This window comes from Calonectris borealis, chromosome 16 (genome assembly GCF_964195595.1).
Source record: "Calonectris borealis chromosome 16, bCalBor7.hap1.2, whole genome shotgun sequence".
NCBI classification, from domain to species: Eukaryota; Metazoa; Chordata; class Aves; order Procellariiformes; family Procellariidae; genus Calonectris; species Calonectris borealis.
The window spans coordinates 14595696-14609163 of NC_134327.1; the positions used below are offsets into that span (position 1 = coordinate 14595696).

Consider the following 13468-nt stretch of genomic DNA (forward strand, 5'->3'; position numbering starts at 1 on the left):
ATACAGAATAATGAACCAGTAATTATCTTGTAAGTGAACCAACACTAGTTTGTATTCTTCCCTGAATAACACTTTTTTTTTTGCAGAAGAGAAAAAAAGGACTGCTACAGAAACACAGCAACATTCAAACCCTTTAAAACAAAAGGTAGATTATTTAATGCATTAACGATGTTAATCTGAAGATAAATAAATCCACAACAGACTTTTAAGTTTCTTTTGAGATTTCCTTTTTCTTTGCAGAGAATATTTCTGATATTATACAGTACTGAGAGGGTGGTTCTTTTATTTTCTTAATGTCCAGGTGAAAAGCAAAGCTCAGTTCTCTCTGCTCTCTTCGTGGAACTCCTCAATGCCCTCTTCCAGGCGTGATTCTTTCATAAGCTTTTACTTGAAAGCGGAGTGGTGAGCAACATGAATTTCAGGAATAACTGGATGGTTTGGTCCCTGAGTCATCTTCTTGAGAGCCCATACTCTGGAAGGGAGAGAGTTATTTCTTTTGAAACAGATCTGAAGGTTTACCTTTGAGACACACAGTTCTTTGAAGTTAACAGGTAGGAAAATAAAGTGCATATGAAATAACATGCACTTCCTTTTTGTTTTAAAGCATTATGTTTATGCACATTACTACTAATAATATGTAATTATTAACACTGTAAATAGTGACATTCAGTGCAACACATACTCACTGCACTGAATATCTTACAAGACACTAAATCAATTACCTTCTGCACAAACTGAGGGTTCACAGTGATCTCTTGATCCATGGCTTTCAGTCGTTCATCAAGCTCTATACATTTCAGCATCTTAAAAAATATAAATATATATTAAGTTGATTACTTTATCCAGCTTGTACATGATCTTCAAGATATTTCATGGCTGTGCTATGTAGAACCAATAACTTTTGCCATCACAAAAGCTCTGTGTCAAAACGTTCTCATCCCTCATCTCCCTAACAGAAGTGTCAGCCCATTTTTTTTTTATTCCCTTATTTTGATCCATGTCTTCCTAACAATCCTTTTTAAGGGCACTGATAGACAGTCCCATGTGAGTCAACCACCTCAACCTACAGGCAGGTTATCGACAGCCAGTGGAAGTGATCCTTGAAGTCTAAAACTCTAGAAACAATCTTTCTAATCCATTCAATTCAAGGAACTTCCCATCACCAACATTAAGCAGTCAGTCTACCGAAACATCTCAAGCTGTACAGAAGATACAACAGGGAACGCACCAACAGTAATTGACTATCAATCTAAAACCTTTAAATACCGGTACTGTGAAATAGTCGAATAATGATTTATAGTCCTTAATCTCTACATGTAAGTTACCTACACTGGCTTCTCCCAAGAGCTCTCTGGTTACAGACTAAGGTTCTTCAGTAGGAATTCCAAAAGCAGTTAGTATCTTAAAGATTTACCTCCTGATCAATGTTATGAAGCATAGCTGGATTGTTATATTTTTCAGGATTATCATGGAAACAGACCATACCGTCTTTCTGATTAATACTTGCAAAGATTTCACCATCTTCTATCTGAAATGAGAGAAGGTTTAATGTAAGAACAGAAGAATTAATCTTAATCACTAAGAACAGAATTTCAGGTAACTACAGCACACAGACTCCTTGTGGAATCATCTTTAACTTGTTTGCTTTTTATTTCCTAACAGCTTCCCAAAGACAAATTATGCATGCCTTATCTTAGGCAGAAAATACCCTTAAAATTTTTTGAGAACAGTCTAAACACCACAGCAGAATGACAGTATTATCTTCACCCTGAAAAAGAACCATTCTTCAGCCATTCAGAACACGCACTGCCAATCCAAACACTTAGTCTTAAATTGGATCAGTTTTTAAATTGGAATAGTTTAGCCAAGTCACAAGTCTTACCATGTGGAGGACGTATTTTTCTGCTTCTTGGGGCCCCGACAACTGCACTCGACTTGCCATGTCTTGTAATGACAATGTTAAAAATGTCTGAAATTTAGAAAGTATTAAACAGTTAAAACCAGATGCTAAGAACTTTCCCTAACAATCCTTCATGGCCTATGGAATCTTGTTTTGAAGTCTGACAGGAAGAAACAAGTGGATCGCATAGTTATTACTTGTAAAAGCACCATGGAGTCAGTTCTTCCTCCAAAGAGACCAATTTGTTATACTGCGCATGTATGCAGACCAAACTAACGGAGTCATTACTCCATTTCTGCAATTCCTTTTTACCCCTGACACAGTCCTCACCATGTCCAACCCCTTCCCTCACCTTCCTACATGAATAAGGTGACTGTCCATCCCTTGAAATTCCTTCAAGGGATGCGTGTATTGCATTACTTCTGAGGTTAGTTCTACTGCAACAATAATCATTTGAGCTTGCAAAAAATGACATTTCCCCTGATCATCTTCAAGGATTAACCTGATCTCTCAGCTGAACAAGCACATCACTCCACTGCTGCTGTTTTTCCTTTTACTTCAGAGACTTCCAAAATCTGTTCCACTCACTCTCCTCTAATGAAGTAACCTGTACAGTTCAGGTTTCCTATTTTTCAAATAGAGATGAAGGTCACTTGGTAGCAGCGTTCACAACTTTTTTGATTATGTATGAAAATCTCATGGGAAAAACCCTCTGATAGTCAGACATATTGAACCACCTTTTAAATAATGCATAAGTAGCCAACTGAATTGGTTTTCTATATGGAGCATTTTAGTCTCATTTGTTTCAGAGACACAAATCTCAGTTTTAGTCATTTCTCCGTGACATTACTACATTATCATTTTGCTCCGAATTGAATACATTTCGGAGATACACTCTTCGAGAAAAACTAATCGCAGTTTCTCAGCAAAACAAAACCCCTACATCTTACCTTGGTTAGCCTCTGAATATTCTTTTTGTAGAGAGATGACAAGCATTGCTTAACCAGTCCCATATTGTTATCCCTTGTGAATGTTTCACTGTGTTTGTTCACCAGATTTCGAAGCTCCGAGGGTTTATTGGTTGAATAAACTTGCGCTAATTCATGGTAAGCATTGCTAAGGGGCTGCAATTAGAAAAATGAGAACCCTTCTTAAAGGACACAGTGTTCAACCAGCCTCACAAAATCTGTTCACTACTTCAACATTAGAAGCCATGCAGGCATAAAAGTAAATTTAAGTAGCTCAAGCATCTCAAAAATTACGTGATGCCCATACATGGCTTTACAGCAATGATAGATCCTCATACACTGAATCTGTATTACTGCAATCTAAGATTTAGCAAACATTATTCAAGGACCTCTGTATGACAGTTCTTGTTATGGGAGAGCAAGAAAAAGTCCATTAGCTGACCAGCATATGAAGTAAGCTGAATTCAAGGGAAGTAGCGTATTGACTAGTCACTGCCCATCCATGATATTTGTTCTACCCTCTAAGACACTGTCATCCTTGACCACAATGCATCACAGCATGGACAACAGAGAATTAGAAGGTGAAGACTAGTTCACTTAAATTACTTTAAAATGGCAATTGCTTGAGCTTGCTTATTAGTATCTTGTCCTGGTTCTGGCTGGGACAGAGTTAACTTTCTTCCCAGTAGCTTGGGGGGTGTGCTGTGTTTTGGGTTCGGTGTGAAAGGAGCGTTGGTGGCCCATTGATGCTTTGGCTGTTGCTGGGTGATGCTTGCACCGGGAGGGGGGAGCACAGCCGGGGTGGTGGACCCAGCTGGCCAATGGGGTGTTCTATACCATGTGACATCATGCTCAGTATAAAAACCGGGGGGGGGGGGGGGGGGGGCTCGCCCCCCGTTCGTGACACGCGGTCAGTGGTCGGTGAGCGGTTGCATTGTGCATTGCCTGTTTTGTGTATTCTGTTGTTGTTGCTGTTCTCATTGTTATTATTACTGTTCTACTTAGTTTTATTTCAATTATTAAACTGTTTTTATCTCAACCCAGGAGCTTTCCTACTTGTGCCCTCCCGATTCTCTCCCCCATGCCACCGAGGTGGGGGGGGTGATCGAGCGGCTGCGTGGCATTTATTTTTGCTGGCTGGGGTTAAACCACGACATATCTGAAGTTAGAAGATTTTTGGAACTCTCTGAAATTTTGCTCACAAATCGACAAACTCAGTGTTAAATAAGAACTAACTTTTAAAAGTATTATTTACCCAGGATCAGAACTCTCTCACTATCAGTTTTGTCTTCCACCTTACACCTCCTAATCAGAATGCTTATGGACTCCAAACTTGCAGCTTTTTCAAAAGCTTTTATTCTTTATAAAGCTGGAGTTTTGGAATGAACTATTTAGCATTTTGTACCTCAACGAGATGAAGTTACGGGTTGAATGTTTTTACAAGGACACTGCATATTGAAAGTCAAGTGAAATCAGAGTCTTGTTTGAGTTCTAATGTAAAATGCTATCAAGGGATGTGCAGTATCAGTGAAGAGAATATTGGTAAGTACTATTCAACCCTGAAGTTTTTCCAAATTTAAGTTTAAAAACCTGTATTGCCAGTATGAACAATACACTTTGTTTGTAATAGACATAGAAGTTGCCAGACAATCTTTAGCTATTGTATACTAGAAAGGCAGCAAGAGGTTGTACTCAGGCACATTGTGCGTTATTTCCCATGATCTGCAATGTTAAACAGTACCATCAAATGAGGGTAGAAAAAAAAAATTACAAATTCAGATTTGTTGTTCTATTAATTATAGCTGTATTTGCAAGACTTACCTTAATGAATCTACCAACTATCTGGGAAGTGTATTTTGGTAGCTGCTGAACTTTGCCAAGTAGTATCAAAGAAACTAGAATATACTTTTTATATGATTCCAACATAATATGACTGACTGCCATGGCTGGAGTAGTTATTGCCTAAGCAAGAAAGAAAGAAATGAAATAGAAATTTAGTATACTTACTGGTAGATCCTGGTAGCTACTGCATTAACAAAAATCTCAGTTCAAAGCTGCATGCAGAAAGGATACAATGACATGTGAAATTCACCTTTGAGCATTAAAACTTAACTAACTTCTGTCAAAATTAAGTACCCAAAAATGTCCTAAAAAAGTAAATTCTATACAAGCTATTCAAAACATACCACGTTACAGTGATGCCTAGCTTAAAATAACCTTGTTCTTTCCTTGGTATATATCTAAAGTTGTACTAGAAATCACCTGTAGCTACTTGTTACCAGGAATGATTATACAGTTCCTCTAGAATCTGGATTTACACAGCTCCTTAAAGAGGTTTTATAAAGCTATTACATCATCAGATCTCATACTGAAGTATGCTGAAAGAGGTATGCAGAATAAGGAAAAGGCATTTTAGTTTGCTATGATACTGCTAGCTACTCAAGAGCCGACCCTTGTTTACAGAAAAAAAAAAAATGCTGCACCAGTTTATTTTGCACGTTTGACAGCATTTCCCTCTCATACACACACAAAGTTTTCCCAATTTTGCGATTTTCTCTTCTTTCACAGAGAAAGTAAAAGCAGCAAATATTGTAATAGCCTTGAAGAAGCCCCTCATAAAATTAGCAAAGGTCTTAGCAAAACCACTGGACTATTTTTTCTTTAAGAATACACAATTCTGAATGTCAGCCTGTGAACTGTTTCTATGCTAGCAGTAATAAGCAGGCATCTGAAAAATATTTATAGCGAGATAAACTTAACATCAACCTCTGAGTTGAATAGTTTTATGGTGCAATAGTTACTTGGCCGTTAGGAAACCTTCTTAAAGAAAAACACCTCTAAAGACAGTTTGCTTGTTACTTCACTTTATACACTGACGAGTATCATTCAGGCTGTACCCTTCATAAAGGAGCTAATAGTGAACACTAACCCAAATCTGTTTTTATGTATTACTATGATGAACACACGTGCTAAACCAAAACCTGTATAAATGATGAACAGCAGTATAGATCTGTCAGTAGAATTACATCCTTAAGGTTAAGAATGAAAATAATTGGAGACTGCTTGTACTTTGTTATGTTCACGGCTTTTATTGCTATCCTTGGTGGAAATTCAAAGATATGTTCCCAGCACTATTACACATGCTACTTCTGCCTTTCAATTGATCATGCTTTAGACTTACCATTTTGTTTAAAGTTACCTGTTCATAAAAGTAGAGTGCTCTTTCAAAGTTCTTTAGCCCAGTGTATATCATCCCACCATAGTAGTAGTAACATAAAAAGTGCTTCGCATCATATGCCCCATTCTCTTTACAAATATCCATCATGTCCACATCTAGATACGGGAGGGCAGGTTTAAAGCATTTTGCTAACAAACAGAGCTACAAGAAAATAAATCAAGTTTTCATAAATTAGCCATTTCCATTCAAATTTCCATGAGGAAGAAGTTGAAACTCAATTCATCTAGTACTATTTAATAAATCTCACTCCTCCAAGAGTGAAAAAAACAGAGCACGTCAGTAGTGCTGTAACACAGATTATTCATTGTATCGTGATTATTTGGAAACCCTTAACAGAGATTGTGAACTGTTACAAATTATCTGAATCCTAAAGAAACTAGACTCTGATAAAGCTGCTTGAAACTCCAGGCCTTCCAGACTACCATGCTGAGAGCGCTTAATATTGCACTAAACATTCCTGTCCAATCCTAAATCCCAGGAGCCAAGAATGAGACAGAAGCGCAAATCCAGGCCAAAGACACCGAGACAAACATGCCTTTTGTCAAACTTGAGTAAACAGTATCTGGATATTACACTTATACCGCCTAAGAAAAGCTGTGTGCGACTTTCAGCCCAGAGAGAAGGTATGTCAAAGGACTTTCAGAAGTCATCAACAAAACCAAAGATCTGGGGACATGCACTGAACATTTAAAATTAATAGAAGGGGATTTTATTTCAGTATATCATATTATTTATTATTGGAAAAAAACAGTTACAAGCCATTTTTACATTGAAATATATGAACATGCATTTCCTCAAAGGGCTATAGGTATTTTATAAGCTTTTACTTTCATAAAAAGCCCTTACCTGGCAGAGATCTGCGTGTATTGAGGTCAGCTGGTTTGTGTTCATCTGCATCTTGTCTATGGCTTGTCTGAGAATGCTAATTCCTCGCAGGGGCTGTCAGAAATTACATCTCTTTCAGATAATTTCTCATAGATGGCAGCACATTGGATCTTATGTTGACACTTACAAATGAAAAATAACACTAATTGACAGGTTCCATTAAGTAATAGTTAACTTGAGGTTCCCTTTTTGTAGGATACTGCAGTCTCTCAGAAAATAAAATTAACTTTGGCTATACAACTTCTCCTGATAAACTAGTCATCAATTCTGCTCCACAAAGCCAACCTCATCAGGAATACAGTAATTTATATCGACAACAAAACCTTTCTTGACTCCATGACGCCATCTAAACTCCCACCAAATACGAAAGGCAAGGCTCTCGCTTTACTCCACTTGGACCAGACTTGATCTCTACTTCTATTTCAGGCTAGATTTCACTAAAATGGCCTGAAAAAGTCAGTATCTTAGCAACAAAAACATTGGTCAAATATTTCTTAATCAAGTTTCCTTTATATTTTAAGGCATTTTGTAAGAATGTTATATAACACTGGTGAGAATAACACTGAAACTAGTATCGCTGACTCACCAGCGCTAATAATTTTTGCAGCGCTCTCCTACTCACGCACACATTGTCTGAGGAACATTCTTGGTACTACAGATTTCCTAGTTTGTGTGAGAGAACACGTTTTTAGGTAACTCTCCCCCCAAAGATTTATCTTCTTTACATTTTCCTTAAAGAAATCTTAAAATCTTGGTTTAGGTTCATTACCTCTCAGTAAACTTAACAAGTAAGGAGCTGCACAAAAATACTTAATGTGAAGTTAGCGGCAAATCTTTATGAAGCAAGTAAGAGACTCATTCCCCTTTACAGGGGTTAAAGGGTAACATGCCCTTTAAGAGCCTGGATATGTAGGTAGCTTATTTGTACTAGATGATACTTGCTCACCTGTTTTCTCTCCACAAGGGCATTTGTTAACTGGTGGCACAGGCCAGCAACTAAATACAGTAAAAAAAACAAACAAACAAACAAAAACAAACCACAGTGAAAAATCAGTAATACCAAACTATCCAAAAATATATACAGTCTGAAAGTAAGCTTAACTTACAAGTGTCTGTTGCATATCTAATGTGTTCCCCATTACAAGTGCTGATAAAAAGCTGCACCTGTGAGAATAATGTTTCGAAGTCAGGGATGCTGGGCATAGAAAACTTCACAAACCTAAAACAAACAAACAAAAGGTTTAGCACTTAACCTTTGGAGATTAATAAAAAAGCTTCATCACTAAGTCTCTGCAGATGCATGGAGATGCTTGCAAACAAAACCGAAGTGTTTATGACAGATGGCATACGATTTCCCCAGGAGCTGCACAACATTTGAAAATATGCTTTCTGTGCACACCCCCATTCTCAATCTAGTGCAAACTACAATTTAGAATAAACTATGATGAGCAAAGATAATTTTATCTGGTACAACCATTACAATCATAATAGAAACACTGGCTAATGATCATGAATTGTAATACTCAGCCGCACAACTTCTCTGGACACTTTTGCCTATCCTGCAGACATCTGCTGCTTGAATGTGCTCAAGATTTCTCAACTATTAAATTATTAGACTTGTATCTCTCGATAGCAGCTCCTTCTCTTCACTTCCAGTTTCTTTCCACCTCTGGTGGTTCCTTAGCACCCTATAGGCTGTAGACTATGTGTAGACACATTGCTGCTTCTGTAAGATGAACTATGATTACGCTCATCTGAGTGCAGTGAAAACTCTCCACCTCTGCATCCTACAAATATCACAAAAACATACAGAAAAGATTCTGTTTAATGCTGTTGGAAGGTACCCAACCCTGCCCATACTTCCGTTGCTATACACTGGAATATGCAGTTCAAACCCACCTAGATCATGAACTGTCCTTCTCCACAAGGCCTGTGACTGTCCAGGTTACGTGCTGCCACCCCTTCCCTGTCTCTTCAGAGAGCCTTATTCTACCAGCGTAGGAGTTCGCCACGCCACAGTTTCAGCCAGGAGAACTTTCCTATATGCTCCACTGATACCACCTCTTCAAATAATACATTTTGCATATTTCTTTTAAACAGTTATCTTCCCTTCTCCACCTGTTTTAATGACTGTTTTCATGTGTCCCAAGATATGACTCTTCTGCTAATGCAGCACCGATGCCCTGCTTTTTGTAAATTCCGTAATGCATTTTTATGAGGTGCTACTAAATTGCAATATTAAGTGCATTATCACTATGCATTACAGTCATTTTGTTTCAAAAGGGTAGTAGAACAAGTACTAGAATTCTGGTCTTTGCTTTAAAAGAGAACTTTAAAATAATAGTGGAACCTGTAGACACTTCACTTGTGGTTAGGTACAGCTAGAAGCAATCATTTGAGCTTCAGGGCCAAATATCCTTACCTCACCTCAGCATCAGCAAGGCAATTCAAGTATTATCATAAACTACAGAGAGCAGCAAGAGCCTCAATGCGGTCTAGAGACAAATACCCAAGAACTATGATAAGAACCCATGCTTCACTGGAAAAAAAAAAGTGCGTTGCTTCATGCTTACAGTTCAGTGCACTAATGTCCTACCAATCGAGTTTTAAAAGCTAGTTTTATACCTTTTTGCTGAACACGTATGGAAAAATACTTATAAAGGCATAAACAAGAGAAATGGGTACAGCCTTAAGGAAAACAAATCCCCAATGTTACCATTTGACAGTAACGGCATTTACAAGCTCCAGAGGTTTTTTTCTTTTGAAAAACACAAATTTGCCTTGGTATTTTTATTAATAAAATGTGTACCACCAAAGAAAACTAAGCACCATTCTAAGAAATGCAGATTGAAAACATTTATTTCCAAAAGAAAAATATTTGGTTGACAATTCAGCATGTTGCCTGAAGTTTTAATACTAAGATATTTAATTAAAAGAAAGCAACACTTACAAGACAGCAAGAACGCCTAACGAGTGTTCCTGCACATCCAGGGCACCAAGCACTGTATCCAGATGGGAAAGATTTTTTGCTAGCAGTTCTCCGCTTTTATTGATCAGTTCACAAAGCTGGGTCATTTGCCCTGAAATACAAAACATCGTTGTCAAATTCTAGTTAGAGAGCACTCATGCATTCCCATACTTCATTACACCTTGCTGCCCTACATAACCTGTGGAAAAAGTAGTATCACACAGAGAATTTACTTTACTGTAATACGATAAGCATTAGTTTTCAATAAATGAGGTACCCACCGTATGTTTTTCATAAGGTGACAGCTAAGCTTCTGGCCTTTGGGGTTGCAAAGGAAGCCCTCAGAACACAAACACAACCTGAAAAGCAGCATCAGCTCGCCTCGTTAGAGAGGGGGCTTCAAGGTCTCCTATCAATGCCAAGCGCACCTAAGTCAAGTCTCCAGAACTTTGACCAGTGTACTGTGATGCAAAATTTTGCCTCACATGGATATGGTTTATCTACACTTGTGCCTTGTAGGTGTTACAAGGGGAGAAAAAATAGCTTCCTCCCCTTTCTAAAAAAATCCCAATAGCGGAGCCTGTTCCTTGCCCTATCCACCCTTCAGGTCCGCTCATAAGCATTTTTTTGAAGTGGACATTAAAATTACAACTAAGTATCAACAATAATAGGATTTAAAATCTGTTCTTAAATTTATTTCATATAATTAGAACTACAGTGTTATTCTACTCACTGTGAGCTATGAACATAGCATGAAAGGCAACTATTTTGAATTATGAAGGTACGGTAAGCCCAAAAAACCTTACAAGGAAAGCTGACCGATTATCATGAACTGCTTTCTAAGTCTTCCACCCACAATTACTTTAATTAAAACTACGCCTTTCTGAAGCAGCGTATTGTTTCAATGTTTAATCCTTGCAGGTTAGAGAGAAAAAACAGCGGTTCTGTTACCCTTACAAAAATCTTCATAAAATGAGGAATAGCGGCTCCATTCACAGAAATTAACACTATTCTCAACTCTCTGGCCTTTTCTTTTGTAAAAGAAAGCCTGGGAAGCCCTAGCAATGAAACCTTAGCTTCAAAGTAACAGAGGGATCAAAAGTTCCAAATGTGGAACCAGAGCCCAGGAACTCCAGAAACCCATCCCCAAAACAGCTCTCTCCATATGGAATTAAAACTCTGGGCATAAGCATGGAAAGGAATAAGGCTTGTAAAACGCTCTGCGGTTTAATTTAAGCATTGCAAAACCTTAGTTCTGGTGTCCTCTCTAGTAAAGAAATCCACCCATTCTACAGCTATCATCTAGCATTCCCCTAAAAAACAAAGCAAAAAAACCCAAAACAACCCTGTACCCACAAACACACACTGTAAGTAGAAATACCCACACCGAGCCCAACTAAATGTCCATTTATGTCACCTCCCATACAGCCAAACGCTGAAAACCAAACGCTGAAAACCAAAAACCAACACCACCACAAGTACAGACTTCTCCTGTGTGCCCTCATAATCTCCAGCAGCCTGCCTGGTGTCTGCATTTACTTTCTCACAGAGAATGTCTATCTGGCTCGTCCCTAATGGGAGAACTTCCATAAAGTCAACCAGTCTCCCCTTGAACCTTTTGCATCCACAAAACCTTGTAATAAAAAGTTCTCCAGCTAAACTACATGCGTACAAAGAATCACCTTTCATCTGGTTTGTACCCGCACCTGGCGGGTATAATTTGTCTCTTGTATCTGATATCCCCAGTAAAAATACTCTATATTTAATAAGTTAAACCAAAGTAAGAGAAAGCTGGAGCTCCACCCAAAGTAACTGCCAGAGATAAAGCCTGGGGCCATAGAGGAAAGCACCAATTTTTGATCAGTTCCAGGGAGCAAACATCCCATGCAGAGAAACACTCCGAACACATTTTAGGGAGCATCAACACAGACAGAAAATTCAAGAACTAGGAAACGCTGTGCCCACACACAGGTAAATTAGGAGTTTGGCAATGAAACTAAGGAATTCCAACTATGGTTATTAAAGCAGTTTCTGAACACTTGGTTATGGCAAGTCGGACATACAGTCTCAGGCCTCCTATCACATCCTTCCATGGTAAGGCAGGACTCTTCTGTCCATGCTCTACGTTGTCCCCAGGAGCTAACACTTCTGAAATGTATTTTAAAACACACATGCCGCAACTTGCACGCTCATCAGTTAGGCGACAGGCTGGGCTATATAATCCCAGTTAAAGTCCCTGTGAAGCCCGCTCCTCCCCCCCGATTTTCAAGGCTCAGATTTTGGCACGACTGCCGCTGCCGGCTTCACTCCACGCAGGAACTCCGGCTACCGAAAACCACTACCTTGTCGCTGCCCTGGGAGGGGAAGCAAGGAGCACTGTGAAGGGCACAGCCGGCCCCTCATGGCCTGTCAAACCGGCGGCGGCGAAACCCCTCCAGGATCCCTCCGAGGCCGCCCCTGCGTGCGGCGAGGGAGCCCTGAATTACAGCCCGGCAAGGGCCCTGCCGGAGCCACCACCCCCCCCGGGGGCGGGGGGGAGGGCAGGAGCGCCGGACCCGCGCCTGAGGGAGCGCCGTGAGAGAGGCCAGGCCCCGGCCCGCCCCTCACCCCAGCCACGCGGGGCCCGGCAGGCTCCAGCGGCCGCCGCCCCCTCCTCAGGCCCGGCGGGCTCCCCGCCGCCGCCCGGGCCCGCACGCGGCTCTCCCTCCCCCGGTCACCTTGGGCCGAGAGCTGCCGGACGCTGTTGACGAACTGCTCCAGGGCCGACGCCATCTTGGCGGCTGGCGGCGCGGCCGCGGGCGGGGCGGGGCGGGCGGGGGGAGGAGGGGGCGGCGCGGGCCGGGAGCGGCGGGGGGAAGCGGGAAGGAGCCAGCGCTACGGGCGCCGCCGCCGCCGCCAGCCAATCAGCCGCCGCTGCGGGGGCCGCGCGACGCCCGCCGCCGTGCGTCACTTCCACAGCTTCACCACCTCTCGCGAGAACCGCGGTCGCTATGGCAACCGCCGCCTTTCCTCCGCCCGCCCGGAAGTGTCGACCCCGCGTCAAGCACAAGGGAGGCCCTTTCACGGCGAGAAGCCGTGACTCAGCAGGGCTGAGGGGGCGGGGCTGATGACGTCACGATGGCGTCACCCCTCCGCCCCGTGTCGCGGTGTGAGGGGCGGCGGCCCCGCCGCCCCTCACACCGCGACTCGGGGCCCTCAGCGGGGGCCTGCTCCCCCCTGCACCCCGGGGCGGCGGGTGTTGAAGGCCCGCCCGTGTGCCGAGGGAGCGGCTGCACTGTAGGAGGAGATTTAACTCCTTTTATCCCCTTTGACGGGGATAATGCGGTGGTGGTTGTCATCCGATTCTGTGTAAGGTTCGCCCTAGTGTCAGGGAAGAGGATTGGCATTCTTCGTTCAGGTTAATTCGGTTTATATACATGGAAGCGCATCTTCCATCCCTGCCGGAGCTGAGGCGGTGAAGTAATGCGGCGGGCAGGGTATTTGTCGGTCCTGCAACATGCCGTGAAGAA

At 41.4% G+C, this 13468-nt stretch overlaps 1 protein-coding gene across 3 annotated transcripts; it reads right to left on the reverse strand.

Moving 5' to 3' along the window:
- Positions 1–132: 132 nt before the first annotated feature.
- COPS3 (COP9 signalosome subunit 3) lies at positions 133–13021 on the reverse strand. Of its 3 annotated transcripts, XM_075165413.1 has the most exons (13): positions 12677–12734; positions 10241–10318; positions 9942–10071; positions 8098–8210; positions 7938–7987; positions 6953–7045; positions 6068–6247; positions 4690–4830; positions 2851–3024; positions 1883–1969; positions 1415–1528; positions 723–803; positions 133–472 (listed from the first exon to the last, which is right to left on the reverse strand). In XM_075165413.1, exons 3-13 carry the CDS (start codon positions 10064–10066, stop codon positions 419–421), a joined length of 1212 nt encoding a protein of 403 aa, XP_075021514.1. In that variant the 5' UTR covers positions 10067–10071; positions 10241–10318; positions 12677–12734; the 3' UTR covers positions 133–418. The 3 variants fall into 3 exon arrangements, with proteins under 3 accessions (XP_075021514.1, XP_075021513.1, XP_075021515.1); XM_075165412.1 differs by lacking the exon at positions 10241–10318 and having other exon boundaries at positions 12677–13021; XM_075165414.1 differs by lacking the exon at positions 10241–10318 and having other exon boundaries at positions 6953–7113; positions 12677–12744.
- Between the last annotated feature and the right edge of the window lie 447 nt (positions 13022–13468).

Excerpts from the sequence above, each read along its gene's own strand:
- COPS3 (XM_075165412.1), bottom strand. The coding sequence starts at position 12,731 with ATGGCGTCGGCCCTGGAGCAGTTCGTCAACAGCGTCCGGCAGCTCTCG. Across the intron at positions 7,988-8,097 it reads TAGATATGCAACAGACACTT|TTGCTGGCCTGTGCCACCAG; the intron begins GTAAGTTAAGCT and ends TACTGTATTTAG. Across the intron at positions 6,248-6,952 it reads TACACGCAGATCTCTGCCAG|CTCTGTTTGTTAGCAAAATG; the intron begins GTAAGGGCTTTT and ends ATTTTCTTGTAG.